This window comes from Lissotriton helveticus, chromosome 8 (genome assembly GCF_964261635.1).
Source record: "Lissotriton helveticus chromosome 8, aLisHel1.1, whole genome shotgun sequence".
Classification (NCBI taxonomy): Eukaryota; Metazoa; Chordata; class Amphibia; order Caudata; family Salamandridae; genus Lissotriton; species Lissotriton helveticus.
Window position 1 is genome coordinate 64,556,541 of NC_136069.1, and position 16,693 is coordinate 64,573,233.

The 16,693-nt window shown below is 38.3% G+C and overlaps 1 protein-coding gene across 1 annotated transcript in view; it reads left to right on the plus strand.

The window, feature by feature from the left end:
* Positions 1–16,693, plus strand: part of CASR (calcium sensing receptor) — a 282,126-nt gene that overhangs the window by 166,537 nt on the left and 98,896 nt on the right. Inside the window, exon 3 of the mRNA XM_078656628.1 lies at positions 15,873–16,179. Within this exon, the coding sequence (XP_078512754.1) occupies positions 15,873–16,179 (307 nt within the window). The remainder of the gene's footprint in view (positions 1–15,872; positions 16,180–16,693) is intronic.

Below are 16,693 nucleotides of genomic sequence, written 5' to 3' on the forward strand. Positions count from 1 at the left end.
AATATACACAAAATAAATTATCCATGCAAACTGTAGATGAGAATGTATAACTCTTAAAATTTGCATGTAACGTTAGGAAATACTGGAACTATCTCTAAACTGTCATACATTAAACAGATGAGTACACTGATGATCTAAATCGTGCACGTTATAACTCGTTCTTGAGCTGTGCACATCAGCGAAGTAGAGAGTTTCAATAGGTAACCATATAATTTTAAAGTACCTTTGGATTTTGGTTTTCATAAATTTATCAATTGTCAAACTCTGTTTCCGATCGATGTATGCATTTTTCCTCGGCATATTTTTTCCGACGATGATATCGGCAATGTGAAATTGAAAATGGCTGCCTTTGACGTATTGACGCTATGTTGCGTCGCGTGCGCTGTGCTGCGTAAGTAACGGTGATGACCTCAGCTGTTAGCTTGGACGGAGTGAACATGGAGGGTAATCCGTTGTCAAGGTGATGATCACGCTCCGTCATACTGATGAGAATGTATATCTCTTAAAATTTGCATGTAACGTTAGGAAATACTGGAACTATCTCTAAACTGTCATACATTAAACAGATGAGTACACTGATGATCTAAATCGTGCACGTTATAACTCGTTCTTGAGCTGTGCACATCAGCGAAGTAGAGAGTTTCAATAGGTAACCATATAATTTTAAAGTACCTTTGGATTTTGGTTTTCATAAATTTATCAATTGTCAAACTCTGTTTCCGATCGATGTATGCATTTTTCCTCGGCATATTTTTTCCGACGATGATATCGGCAATGTGAAATTGAAAATGGCTGCCTTTGACGTATTGACGCTATGTTGCGTCGCGTGCGCTGTGCTGCGTAAGTAACGGTGATGACCTCAGCTGTTAGCTTGGACGGAGTGAACATGGAGGGTAATCCGTTGTCAAGGTGATGATCACGCTCCGTCATACTGTTCTGAAGACGATGTAGGTGCTCGAGCCTTGTACTCGTAAGTCGTTACTTTTTTAAATGTAAGTAATTTGTGAAAATTCATCGTTATGCACGCAATATACGTCAGAAACATTGAATTTTGATACACCGCAAATGTCATTTACCCAAAATAAAACTGCACGATCTTATGCCGATGTCACATTTTCCCACACATGTCTCCTTAAGAAATGAAAACGTCATGTCCAATATGCCTCTTTGAATATGACAAATCAATTTGATCCACTTTGAAGATGAAGTTCAATTAAATAGTTCCAAAACAGTAACTGCCTTATGTTTTAACAACGAACATCACTCGAAGGCACACTTTCAAGTTCACTTCACACCGGAACTCGATATTTGTCCCCGGTTGAGGTGTGTTTCTTAGCCCTTTACGCGAAGTGCTAGAATTAGTAAAATCGATTCAAGTAGTGGCAAATTAGTTCGTTCAAGATCATTTTTAACATTGTAGGTGGCAATTTAAACACCCAAATATTCGGAATATTTCAGCTTGTCTCACGCTCATACCAACCCTGTACCTACTTATGGCTGTCAGATGTTGTTGACACCGGTGGGGAAATCAATTGGTTGGTATGAAGTTCATGTAGTTCATTTCAATTCCTTTTGCAGTGTCATCACGCGTAGTTTCTTCCGTAATCGTCGCCAGTGTAATATTTATAATAAATAAATGATGATGGTTCCTTGTGTTGCTTTATCCAAATTTATTCTTAGTATTCAAGAGTTATTATACAGGATATAAGCAAGAATATAATTAATTAAAGTCTAATGTAGATCCCCACCGGGAGCAGCAGGTAGCTACTCAGCCTCAGATATAATCAACTCTCATTTCAAACTTACACACTCAGCACTCTATGTGACATCATAGATCTATGCTGAGGTAATTTTAATCAACACTAAAAAGTCTAAGGTAGATCCCCACCGGGAGCAGCAGGTAGCTGCTCAGCCTCAGATATAATCAACTCATTTCAAACTTACACACTCAGCACTCTATGTGACATCATAGATCTATGCTGAGGTAATTTTAATCAACACTAAAAAAGGACATAAGTAAAGGAAAAGCAGAATGCAACACATCTTTCCCTTTGAATGAAACAAAACAATAAAATTAGCAGTAAGATTAGAAAAGATAAATATCAATAGGTGAAAGTATGAAAGGAAGTAACGTAAATAGATAAGATAAAATATCAAAAGGTGGAAGTAAGAAGTGAAGTATAGTTACTTTCAAAATAACAAAAATTGACAATAGAAACAATAACAAAATTATAAAAGGTAAAACATTAAAAGGTGAAAGTATGAAAGTAAGTACATTCACCTACAACATAACAAATCCATAAGAATGGAAATAACAAATCCATAAGAATGGAAATAGATGGATTTGGTAAAATACATATGAACTCCTCTAAAAACATTAGAGCATTTAAATGTTTCATAACATTGAAAAACATTAGAGCATTTAAATGATTCATATCAATGAAAAACATCTCTAAAATTGAACAACCATCGGCTCTTCAAACATCGAATCAATTATAGAGCACCCTGTTGCCCTTTAAACATCTAATATACTGAACCCCTGTGGTTCTATATATGAGCACCTTGTGGCTCTTTAATATTAAACCATGTGAACACCTCTTAAAATATCAGAGCACAAATGTGGTTCACATAATAAAACAGAACAATTAGGGCTTCTACAAATATTGAACAAATTGTGAACACCTCTTAAAATATCAGAGCACTAATGTGGTTCACATAATAAAATAGAGTAAAAGAGCTCCTACAAATATTGAACAAATTGTGAACACCTCTTAAAATATCAGAGCACTAATGTGGTTCACATAATAAAATAGAGCAATAGAGCTCCTACAAATATTGAACAAATTGTGAACACCTCTTAAAATATCAGAGCACTAATGTGGTTCACATAATAAAATAGAGTAAAAGAGCTCCTACAAATTTTGAACAAATTGAACACCTCTAAATTTATTAGAGCACATATGTAGTTCACATACTAAAATTAGAGCAAATGGGCTCTTACAAACATTGAATAATTTGAACACCTCTAAAAATCTTTAGAGTACATATGTGGTTCAACAAGCTTTAAAGCTCTTCAAAAATTGAAATTTTTTAAAATACGGTTTATCATCGGATGTAAACTGTAAACTCCCAATGCATCCTGCAAACGTACACATTTAATAATTCTTTAAATGTAATTGAATGCAACCAAAGTACGAATATATGAATGTCTGCAATCAATAGTTTAAATAAATTAAAACAGAGCACCTCAACCTATGTTGAGCATAAAATTGGCTCACTGTCTGCAATCAAAAATTTGAATAAATTAAAACAGAGCACCTCAACCTAAGTTGAACATCAAAAGTTTGAATAAATTAAAACAGAGCACCTCAACCTAAGTTGAGCATAAATTGGCTCACTTCATAAAATAAACTAAATCATCAATAACTGGAATATACACAAAATAAATTATCCATGCAAACTGTAGATGAGAATGTATAACTCTTAAAATTTGCATGTAACGTTAGGAAATACTGGAACTATCTCTAAACTGTCATACATTAAACAGATGAGTACACTGATGATCTAAATCGTGCACGTTATAACTCGTTCTTGAGCTGTGCACATCAGCGAAGTAGAGAGTTTCAATAGGTAACTATATAATTTTAAAGTACCTTTGGATTTTGGTTTTCATAAATTTATCAATTGTCAAACTCTGTTTCCGATCGATGTATGCATTTTTCCTCGGCATATTTTTTCCGACGATGATATCGGCAATGTGACATTGAAAATGGCTGCCTTTGACGTATTGACGCTATGTTGCGTCGCGTGCGCTGTGCTGCGTAAGTAACGGTGATGACCTCAGCTGTTAGCTTGGACGGAGTGAACATGGAGGGTAATCCGTTGTCAAGGTGATGATCACGCTCCGTCATACTGTTCTGAAGACGATGTAGGTGCTCGAGCCTTGTACTCGTAAGTCGTTACTTTTTTAAATGTAAGTAATTTGTGAAAATTCATCGTTATGCACGCAATATACGTCAGAAACATTGAATTTTGATACACCGCAAATGTCATTTACCCAAAATAAAACTGCACGATCTTATGCCGATGTCACATTTTCCCACACATGTCTCCTTAAGAAATGAAAACGTCATGTCCAATATGCCTCTTTGAATATGACAAATCAATTTGATCCACTTTGAAGATGAAGTTCAATTAAATAGTTCCAAAACAGTAACTGCCTTATGTTTTAACAACGAACATCACTCGAAGGCACACTTTCAAGTTCACTTCACACTGGAACTCGATATTTGTCCCCGGTTGAGGTGTGTTTCTTAGCCCTTTACGCGAAGTGCTAGAATTAGTAAAATCGATCCAAGTAGTGGCAAATTAGTTCGTTCAAGATCATTTTTAACATTGTAGGTGGCAATTTAAACACCCAAATATTCGGAATATTTCAGCTTGTCTCACGCTCATACCAACCCTGTACTTACTTATGGCTGTCAGATGTTGTTGACACCGGTGGGGAAATCAATTGGTTGGTATGAAGTTCATGTAGTTCATTTCAATTCCTTTTGCGGTGTCATCACGCGTAGTTTCTTCCGTAATCGTCGCCAGTGTCTGCAATCAATAGTTTAAATACCTGTAAAGGGCTAAGAAACACACCTCAACCGGGGACAAATATCGAGTTCCGGTGTGAAGTGAACTTGAAAGTGTGCCTTCGAGTGATGTTCGTTGTTAAAACATGAGGCAGTTACTGTTTTGGAACTATTTAATTGAACTTCATCTTCAAAGTGGATCAAATTGATTTGTCATATTCAAAGAGGCATATTGGACATGACGTTTTCATTTCTTAAGGAGACATGTGTGGGAAAATGTGACATCGGCATAAGATCGTGCAGTTTTATTTTGGGTAAATGACATTTGCGGTGTATCAAAATTCAATGTTTCTGACGTATATTGCGTGCATAACGATGAATTTTCACAAATTACTTACACTTAAAAAAGTAACGACTTACGAGTACAAGGCTCGAGCACCTACATCGTCTTCAGAACAGTATGACGGAGCGTGATCATCACCTTGACAACGGATTACCCTCCATGTTCACTCCGTCCAAGCTAACAGCTGAGGTCATCACCGTTACTTACGCAGCACAGCGCACGCGACGCAACATAGCGTCAATACGTCAAAGGCAGCCATTTTCAATTTCACATTGCCGATATCATCGTCGGAAAAAATATGCCGAGGAAAAATGCATACATCGATCGGAAACAGAGTTTGACAATTGATAAATTTATGAAAACCAAAATCCAAAGGTACTTTAAAATTATATGGTTACCTATTGAAACTCTCTACTTCGCTGATGTGCACAGCTCAAGAACGAGTTATAACGTGCACGATTTAGATCATCAGTGTACTCATCTGTTTAATGTATGACAGTTTAGAGATAGTTCCAGTATTTCCTAACGTTACATGCAAATTTTAAGAGTTATACATTCTCATCTACAGTTTGCATGGATAATTTATTTTGTGTATATTCCAGTTATTGATGATTTAGTTTATTTTATGAAGTGAGCCAATTTATGCTCAACTTAGGTTGAGGTGCTCTGTTTTAATTTATTCAAACTTTTGATGTTCAACTTAGGTTGAGGTGCTCTGTTTTAATTTATTCAAATTTTTGATTGCAGACAGTGAGCCAATTTTATGCTCAACATAGGTTGAGGTGCTCTGTTTTAATTTATTTAAACTATTGATTGCAGACATTCATATATTCGTACTTTGGTTGCATTCAATTACATTTAAAGAATTATTAAATGTGTACGTTTGCAGGATGCATTGGGAGTTTACAGTTTACATCCGATGATAAACCGTATTTTAAAAAATTTCAATTTTTGAAGAGCTTTAAAGCTTGTTGAACCACATATGTACTCTAAAGATTTTTAGAGGTGTTCAAATTATTCAATGTTTGTAAGAGCCCATTTGCTCTAATTTTAGTATGTGAACTACATATGTGCTCTAATAAATTTAGAGGTGTTCAATTTGTTCAAAATTTGTAGGAGCTCTTTTACTCTATTTTATTATGTGAACCACATTAGTGCTCTGATATTTTAAGAGGTGTTCACAATTTGTTCAATATTTGTAGGAGCTCTATTGCTCTATTTTATTATGTGAACCACATTAGTGCTCTGATATTTTAAGAGGTGTTCACAATTTGTTCAATATTTGTAGGAGCTCTTTTACTCTATTTTATTATGTGAACCACATTAGTGCTCTGATATTTTAAGAGGTGTTCACAATTTGTTCAATATTTGTAGAAGCCCTAATTGTTCTGTTTTATTATGTGAACCACATTTGTGCTCTGATATTTTAAGAGGTGTTCACATGGTTTAATATTAAAGAGCCACAAGGTGCTCATATATAGAACCACAGGGGTTCAGTATATTAGATGTTTAAAGGGCAACAGGGTGCTCTATAATTGATTCGATGTTTGAAGAGCCGATGGTTGTTCAATTTTAGAGATGTTTTTCATTGATATGAATCATTTAAATGCTCTAATGTTTTTCAATGTTATGAAACATTTAAATGCTCTAATGTTTTTAGAGGAGTTCATATGTATTTTACCAAATCCATCTATTTCCATTCTTATGGATTTGTTATTTCCATTCTTATGGATTTGTTATGTTGAAGGTGAATGTACTTACTTTCATACTTTCACCTTTTAATGTTTTACCTTTTATAATTTTGTTATTGTTTCTATTGTCAATTTTTGTTATTTTGAAAGTAACTATACTTCACTTCTTACTTCCACCTTTTGATATTTTATCTTATCTATTTACGTTACTTCCTTCATACTTTCACCTATTGATATTTATCTTTTCTAATCTTACTGCTAATTTTATTGTTTTGTTTCATTCAAGGGGAAAGATGTGTTGCATTCTGCTTTTCCTTTACTTATGTCCTTTTTTAGTGTTGATTAAAATTACCTCAGCATAGATCTATGATGTCACATAGAGTGCTGAGTGTGTAAGTTTGAAATGACAGTTGATGATATCTGAGGCTGAGCAGCTACCTGCTGCTCCCGGTGGGGATCTACCTTAGACTTTAATTAATTATATTCTTGCTTATATCCTGTATATTAACTCTTGAATACTAAGAATAAACCTGGATAAAACAACACAAGGACTCATCATCATTTATTTATTATAAATATTACAGGCTTGCTTGATCCCCGCGGCTGGACTCGAGCCGCAAACATCCCAACACTCCAGTTGAGCCCTCAGTGGGAAACAGCAACACAGTCGGAAAATTTGCATCCATTTCATTCAGGATCAGATGCAGCAGGAGACGCATTCGGGCACAGGCATCTCACCTTCATCTTGCCAAACCGGTTTCGGGATCATCATCCCTTTATCAATGGCAGCTGTTCACACTGAAAACCTTGCGTGCACTTCCATATTAAAGAGCCTGCACCCAGTGGGCGTGTCCAAACGGCATTCTAGTTCTTGTAGTGCTTATGATAATGTCTCAGGTGAGTAGGTTCAAAGTGGCAGCGAAATTATATATATGTGTATATATATATATATATTATATATATATATATATATATATATATATATATATATATATATACCCACACATGTGATCTAGGCCTCTGAGAAGGCCGAAACGTTATGCTGGTGGCGATTCTGAAAATGTAAATAAAAAATATCCTTTCACCTCAGCCTGGGTCAACTTTCGTTTTTCAACCAGCGATACCTGATGACTACGGGCACGCTGGTTATTTGGAGACGAGTGTGTATCATATATATATATATATATATATATATATATATATATATATATATTCACCACAAATGCCCCTTGCATTAGAGAGTCACACACGATGTCCTGCCCTCCGGCTTAACCTTGCAGTCAGCTTACGAAGTGCGCGTTTGTTTTGCAGCTTGCCTACGCGTTTCAGGGTCACAGCCCCTTCTTCGTGGGCGGCGAGTCAGCACACAAGAAACCAGCACATTTTACTTCACGAACTTTATTAACATGCCTACCTAATGGGTGTGTCCGTTTGGCGCCCATGGCATTATGGGGCATGTAGTTCAATGTGCCAGCGATTAATCCAGTTTGCAGATAGTTCAGGTGTATTTTCTCGCAATTATTGTTCTTTACAGTCTCTTAGTGAGTGCACACTTGTAAAGCCGTCAGAACTGAACTTTCAGCCTGTAAACGGTACGATGTTCCAAAATGCACATTAGCCAGCCTTACAAGTGTGCACTCACTAAGAGACTGTAAAGAACAATAATTGCGAGAAAATACACCTGAACCGCTGGGACGGCCGAAACGCGTCATGACACACTACCTAATGGCTGAATAAAAGAATGCTGAGAAAAAGTTGGTCCTTGCCTCGAGTCTCTTTGTAAGGAGCGCTGCTGCGAGGTATTTGCAGATATATATATAAGTATATATATAATATATATATATATATATATATATATATATATATATATATATATTCACTGAACCTTTGAAATTCACTCAAAAAACTATAAGTTTTAGTGGTGTTATAGTTAGCTGGACATTTTACTCACACAAAACCATTGAAATTGCTCCTATATAGTTAGTTGTACTAACTATATTTCGCGCACCCGCAATCCACTGCTGATGATGTCACATATTAGATCATTCATGATACGGTCAGTGACATCACTGATGACATCTCAAATGACATCACTAATGACATCATCCAGTGAATGTGGTTTGCTTCGTTATTTAAATATGCATTATATATATAGCAATTTGCATTGAAGAATAAGTGGATATATATAAATAAATATTTGGATGGAGGATTTAGTAGCAGTGTAATTGACTGTTTACTTGACCAATTTATAATGTCTCACTAAATATAGTGGATAGTGACTAAACTGTGTGAATATCTGTATCACTTTGTCAGTTGTTGTGTAAACTGATTCTACAGTTGGTTACTAGCTATGTGAAAGTCTATATTAGTTATTGATTAGTTAACTGAGTATTTGTATGGGAGTGTGAAAGTGTGTGTGGTTCGGTGGGGGGTGTGTGACTGTCCAAAGATGTGTGAATAGTTGATTCAGTAGATATATGAAGTTAAAACTACATGTTCTAACAGTTGTTTGGGTGAGTGGATATCTTTATGGGTGTGGTGATGAGCAAATATATTTCTCAATGGTACAGGTCCAACAAACTAGAAAAATAAAAGGCAGTGTATGTGTCAGTTGTTGTATATAAATAAGTATACATAAGACACAATGATTGTGTGAGTGACTGTATGGATAACTGTATACTTGTAATAATTATTTTATAATTCACTAAGTATGACTTACTATCTAAATGAATAGAAGAAGTGGTGTTTGTATAAGTGTTTTGCTAAGTAAATATGTAAGTATGATCCATTGTTTGCGTAAGTGAGTAGGATGACTTCATATGTGAATAGGATGCGTGCTGTTGTTTAATGTCGATATAGATGTATAAGTATTTTTGATAGTGTTCTATTGTTCATTGATAGCATGTATGAGTGAATCCATAGGTAAGTGATTAGATGTGTGTATACATCTATGAATCACTGAATGGATTTTTAGATACTTGTATTGCTGTGACAATGGATTTAAATATGATACTCTGTATTTTACAAAGAGTGATGAAAAATTGTAATAGTGTATGAAAAGGTGTATGTGATTGTCACGTGGATGATGTCATCAGTGATGTCATCAGTGATGTCATTTGAGATGTCATCAGTGATGTCACTGACCATGTCATGAATGATCTAATATGTGACATCATCAGCAGTGGATTGCGAGTGCGCGAAATATAGTTAGTACAACTAACTATATAGGAGCAATTTCAATGGTTTTGTATGAGTAAAATGTCCAGCTAACTATAACACCACTAAAACTTATAGTTTTTTGAGTGAATTTCAAAGGTTTTTTAAAAGCTAATTCCTAACTATATAACTCCTGAAACCTATGGTTTTTTCAGTGAATTTGCAAGGTTTTTTAAATGCTAATTCCTAACTCTATAAGGCCTGAAACCTATGTTTTTTCAGTGAATTTGCAAGGTTTTTAAATGCTAATTCCTAACTATATAAGGCCTGAAACCTATGGTTTTTTCAGTGAATTTCAAAGGTTCTTTAAATGCTAATTCCTAACTATATAAGGCCTGAAACCTATGTTTTTTTCAGTGAATTTTCAAGGTTTTTTTAAATGCTAATTCCTAACTATAAAAGGCCTGAAACCTATGGTTTTAGCAGTGAATTTCAAAGTTTTTTTAAATGCTAATTCCTAACTATATAAGGCCTGAAACCTATGGCTTTTTCAGTGAATTTGCAAGGTTTTTTAAATGCGAATTCCTAACTATATAAGGCCTGAAACCTATGTTTTTTTCATTGAATTCGCAAGGTTTTTTAAATGCTAATTCTATTAGCGGATAACGTTTTTATATATTAAAATGTTTTTTAAATCTCAAATGCCTGCTTTGCTAACAGAGTTTTTAAGCACAGGTTCTTTTGTCTCTGGTGGCCATCTTGGGAGACTGCATATCGGAATTTTTTTTATGAAATATAAGAGGATTTGAGAAGTCACTCAAAATGTGCCCTAATTTTTCTTTCTTCAGCACTAATCATAATTTCTATGGCAAAATGAACCCCCTCATTTTGTTCCTTTGCAAATTAAATGTTTTAAGTGTTAACACTTTATTCCAATCAAGATGACTTCAGGTGTGCCATACTTTTGTCATAAGTAAGACTGTTAGCGCTCTAGTTGTTCTTTAGAACACTCTGGGACATTCTGTCATTGGGCTATAGTTGGGCTACATCTGGCTGATATTTGGGCTACATTTGTTTTTTTTTGTCTCTGGTGGCCATCTTTGGGCTACATTGGGCTACATTGGGCTACATTTGGGCTCTAACATATATATAGCCCAATGTAGCCCAAATATAGTTTTTCAAAGTTAATTTTCGTAAAAACCACTGGAGCACATATCTTGAGACATAGCAAAGGCACATCGGGCTACCAGTCCCTACAATTTTGCCAAGTTTGGTGAAAATCCATTCAGCCGTTCGAGCTAAAAGTGAGTTCGACCGCCCTATGGAAATTAACATGGGGAAAACATGTTTTGGGACCCCCCTTTTATCTTGGCCCCCGCTTGACGAATATCCTCCAAACTTTCAGGGAAGGACCGGAGCGCCGCGAGGCAAAGTTAAGGACAATTTCAGGAAGATTCCTCAACCGGCGCCAAAGTTATTCCCAATAGAATGTTGCTAATTCCTAACTATATAAGGCCTGAAACCTATGGTTTTTTCAGTGAATTTGCAAGGTTTTTTAAATGCTAATTCCTAACTATATAAGGGCTGAAACCTATGTTTTTTTCATTGAATTCGCAAGGTTTTTTAAATGCTAATTCTATTAGCGGATAACGTTTTTATATATTAAAACGTTTTTTAAATCTCAAATGCCTGCTTTGCTAACAGAGTTTTTAAGCACAGGCTCTTTTGTCTCTGGTGGCCATCTTGGGAGACTGCATATCAGAATTTTTTTAATGAAATATAAGAGGATTTGAGAAGTCACTCAAAATGTGCCCTCATTTTTCTTTCTTCAGCACTAATCATAATTTCTATGGCAAAATTAACCCCCTCATTTTGTTCCTTTGCAAATTAAATGTTTTAAGTGTTAACACTTTATTCCAATCAAGATGACTTCAGGTGTGCCATACTTTTGTCATAAGTAAGACTGTTAGCGCTCTAGTTGTTCTTTAGAACACTCGGGGACATTCTGTCATTCGGCTATAGTTGGGCTACATCTGGCTGATATTTGGGCTACATTTGTTTTTTTGTCTCTGGTGGCCATCTTTGGGCTACATTGGGCTACATTGGGCTACATTGGGCTACATTTGGGCTCTAACATATATATAGCCCAATGTAGCCCAAATATAGTTTTTCAAAGTTAATTTTCGTAAAAACCACTGGAGCACATATCTTGAGACATAGCAAAGGCACATCGGGCTACCAGTCCCTACAATTTTGCCAAGTTTGGTGAAAATCCATTCAGCCGTTCGAGCTAAAAGTGAGTTTGACCGCCCTATGGAAATTAACATGGGGAAAACACGTTTTGGGACCCCCCTTTTATCTCGGCCCCCGCTTGACGAATCCCCCCCAAACTTTCAGGGAAGGACCGGAGCACCGCGAGGCAAAGTTAAGGAAAATTTCAGGAAGATTCCTCAACTGGCGCCAAAGTTATTCCCAATAGAATGTTGCGATTTCCCTATGGAAAACAATCCTAACTATATATACCTACTGGCTATCGCCAGTAGGTAATATATATATATATATATATATATATATATATATATATATATATATATATATATATATATATATATATATATATATATATATATATATATATTAATCTGCTTTAATGGTGAACAGCACGATGGCAAGCGGCTACCTAAGCCCAACGTTTCTGCTCATTCAAGCCTTGATCACGGGCGGTGCCTCTCTGTAACTTTGAACTGCCCACGTGATGTCTTTTCCTTTTATCAGCGCAGGCCGTATTCTCCCACAGAGTGCGTGAAGGTAAAATAAACAATTCCACAAGTGAACGCCAGCGTTTATGTATTCTAATGCTGAAATGCGCACACCTTTCGTAAGTATTTGCAGTCCTTCAGCGCATTAAATAAAGGTAACTTTCATGCCAGTTCATCGTTTTACATGTTGCACTCACTGCTTTTCCAAACACTTCCAGCTTGCAATTCGGACATAAGTCCTACTGCTCCCAACTCACCCCACTCTGCAACAGCGTCCTTGGGGGCAAGCAGGTCGGGCTCCAACGAATTTCAAAATGCCACAGTTGCCGAGCAAACCAAGCCCGAACCTTGAAGGGCGGCCAGTGAGTCTTGTGCACGGCTTCCAGTTTAGTAATTCCAACAAACCCTCCTTTCCTCCTTTTATCAGCGCAGGCCGTATTCTTCGAAAAGACATCACGTGGGCAGTTCAAAGTTACAGAGAGGCACCGCCCGTGATCAAGGCTTGAATGAGCAGAAACGTTGGGCTTAGGTAGCCGCTTGCCATCGTGCTGTTCACCATTAAAGCAGATTTCAAACAACCCAGCCAGTGTCAGTGAGCCTTCTTGAAGGAAAGGAGGGTATGTTGGAATTACTAAACTGGAAGCCGTGCACCAGACTCACTGGCCGCCCTTCAAGGTTCGGGCTTGGTTTGCTCGGCAACTGTGGCATTTTGAAATTCGTTGGAGCCCGACCTGCTTGCCCCCAAGGACGCTGTTGCAGAGTGGGGTGAGTTGGGAGCAGTAGGACTTATGTCCGAATTGCAAGCTGGAAGTGTTTGGAAAAGCAGTGAGTGCAACATGTAAAACGATGAACTGGCATGAAAGTTACCTTTATTAAATGCGCTGAAGGACTGCAAATACTTACGAAAGGTGTGCGCATTTCAGCATTAGAATACATAAACGCTGGCGTTCACTTGTGGAATTGTTTATTTTACCTTCACGCACTCTGTGGGAGAATACGGCCTGCGCTGATAAAAGGAAAAGACATCACGTGGGCAGTTCAAAGTTACAGAGAGGCACCGCCCGTGATCAAGGCTTGAATGAGCAGAAACGTTGGGCTTAGGTAGCCGCTTGCCATCGTGCTGTTCACCATTAAAGCAGATTTCAAACAACCCAGCCAGTGTCAGTGAGCCTTCTTGAAGGAAAGGAGGGTTTGTTGGAATTACTAAACTGGAAGCCGTGCACCAGACTCACTGGCCGCCCTTCAAGGTTCGGGCTTGGTTTGCTCGGCAACTGTGGCATTTTGAAATTCGTTGGAGCCCGACCTGCTTGCCCCCAAGGACGCTGTTGCAGAGTGGGGTGAGTTGGGAGCAGTAGGACTTATGTCCGAATTGCAAGCTGGAAGTGTTTGGAAAAGCAGTGAGTGCAACATGTAAAACGATGAACTGGCATGAAAGTTACCTTTATTAAATGCGCTGAAGGACTGCAAATACTTACGAAAGGTGTGCGCATTTCAGCATTAGAATACATAAACGCTGGCGTTCACTTGTGGAATTGTTTATTTTACCTTCACGCACTCTGTGGGAGAATACGGCCTGCGCTGATAAAAGGAAAAGACATCACGTGGGCAGTTCAAAGTTACAGAGAGGCACCGCCCGTGATCAAGGCTTGAATGAGCAGAAACGTTGGGCTTAGGTAGCCGCTTGCCATCGTGCTGTTCACCATTAAAGCAGATTTCAAACAACCCAGCCAGTGTCAGTGAGCCTTCTTGAAGGAAAGGAGGGTTTGTTGGAATTACTAAACTGGATGCCGTGCACCAGACTCACTGGCCGCCCTTCAAGGTTCGGGCTTGGTTTGCTCGGCAACTGTGGCATTTTGAAATTCGTTGGAGCCCGACCTGCTTGCCCCCAAGGACGCTGTTGCAGAGTGGGGTGAGTTGGGAGCAGTAGGACTTATGTCCGAATTGCAAGCTGGAAGTGTTTGGAAAAGCAGTGAGTGCAACATGTAAAACGATGAACTGGCATGAAAGTTACCTTTATTAAATGCGCTGAAGGACTGCAAATACTTACGAAAGGTGTGCGCATTTCAGCATTAGAATACATAAACGCTGGCGTTCACTTGTGGAATTGTTTATTTTACCTTCACGCACTCTGTGGGAGAATACGGCCTGCGCTGATAAAAGGAAAAGACATCACGTGGGCAGTTCAAAGTTACAGAGAGGCACCGCCCGTGATCAAGGCTTGAATGAGCAGAAACGTTGGGCTTAGGTAGCCGCTTGCCATCGTGCTGTTCACCATTAAAGCAGATTTCAAACAACCCAGCCAGTGTCAGTGAGCCTTCTTGAAGGAAAGGAGGGTTTGTTGGAATTACTAAACTGGAAGCCGTGCACCAGACTCACTGGCCGCCCTTCAAGGTTCGGGCTTGGTTTGCTCGGCAACTGTGGCATTTTGAAATTCGTTGGAGCCCGACCTGCTTGCCCCCAAGGACGCTGTTGCAGAGTGGGGTGAGTTGGGAGCAGTAGGACTTATGTCCGAATTGCAAGCTGGAAGTGTTTGGAAAAGCAGTGAGTGCAACATGTAAAACGATGAACTGGCATGAAAGTTACCTTTATTAAATGCGCTGAAGGACTGCAAATACTTACGAAAGGTGTGCGCATTTCAGCATTAGAATACATAAACGCTGGCGTTCACTTGTGGAATTGTTTATTTTACCTTCACGCACTCTGTGGGAGAATACGGCCTGCGCTGATAAAAGGAAAAGACATCACGTGGGCAGTTCAAAGTTACAGAGAGGCACCGCCCGTGATCAAGGCTTGAATGAGCAGAAACGTTGGGCTTAGGTAGCCGCTTGCCATCGTGCTGTTCACCATTAAAGCAGATTTCAAACAACCCAGCCAGTGTCAGTGAGCCTTCTTGAAGGAAAGGAGGGTTTGTTGGAAATATATATATATATCTATATATATATATATAGATATATATATATCTCATTGGAACCTGTCATGAGAGAGTTGGACGTCTGTCTTCCCTCCACACAGAGCAAAACAGAAAGTCCAGGCTGAAAGGATAAGGGTATCCAAGTTTTAAAAAAGGTATCTGCATCCTTCATAAGTCCTCCAAACTCAATAATTCTTTGTGGGTTTCATTGGAGATAAGGACTCAAAAGCTAAAAAAGTTTCATTTGCATTCGTCACTTACATTTTTGTTAAATAAAAATGGATGTATGCACAGATGTTAATAGGGCAGTATTTGAGTGACTGGGATAAAACTATATGAAATATGTCTCTGTGCAGAGTGAGTGCTGACTAACACATTTTCCTAGTATGTAACTTCTTATATTGACAGTTGTGATGTCTGCCTCTTGTTTCTTAGGTATAACTTCAGAGGTTTCCGCTGGCTCCAAGCTATGATCTTTGCCATTGAGGAGATAAACAACACTACAACGCTTCTTCCCAACATGACCCTGGGGTACCGGATATTCGACACCTGCAACACTGTTTCCAAAGCCCTGGAGGCCACCCTAAGTTTTGTTGCTCAGAACAAGATTGACTCTTTGAACTTGGATGAGTTCTGTAACTGCTCGGAGCATATCCCTTCTACCATAGCCGTGGTGGGGGCCACCGGGTCAGGGGTGTCCACAGCAGTGGCCAACCTCTTGGGACTATTCTATATACCACAGGTAATGTATGGTTCCTCTTTCATAGGGTGAAGCATCATCTAATTCAAAGGACTCCAAAAGCTTCCACTCAGTGAGTAAAGTTCATCCCTAGCATGCAAAACTGAGGGATGTATGTCGTTACTACGCATGCTTTTACAACGGATGCCTTTACCACGCAACTTTTACAACGCAAGTCGTTACAACGACTTGCGTTGGGGGGCGCTAGATAGTGAATAGTTTAATTTACTACTCCAACTCCAGATGCCGTGGATAGTAGGGAATGTTTTGGATAGTAAATTAAACTATTCCGTATCCTACAGCGCCCCCCAGCGCAAGTCGTTGTAACGGCTTGCGTTGTAAAAGTTGCGTGGTAAAGGTAGTGCGTGGTAAAAGTTGCGTTGTAAACGCTGTTCCCCAAACTGAGCAAAGAAATGGTAAGGCCCAACAGGGTAACATGTTCCTAGAGAGTGCCCATAGTTTATTTTGCATGAAGAAAACTAGTTTGCTTAACCAGCACCTAAACAGTACAATTACC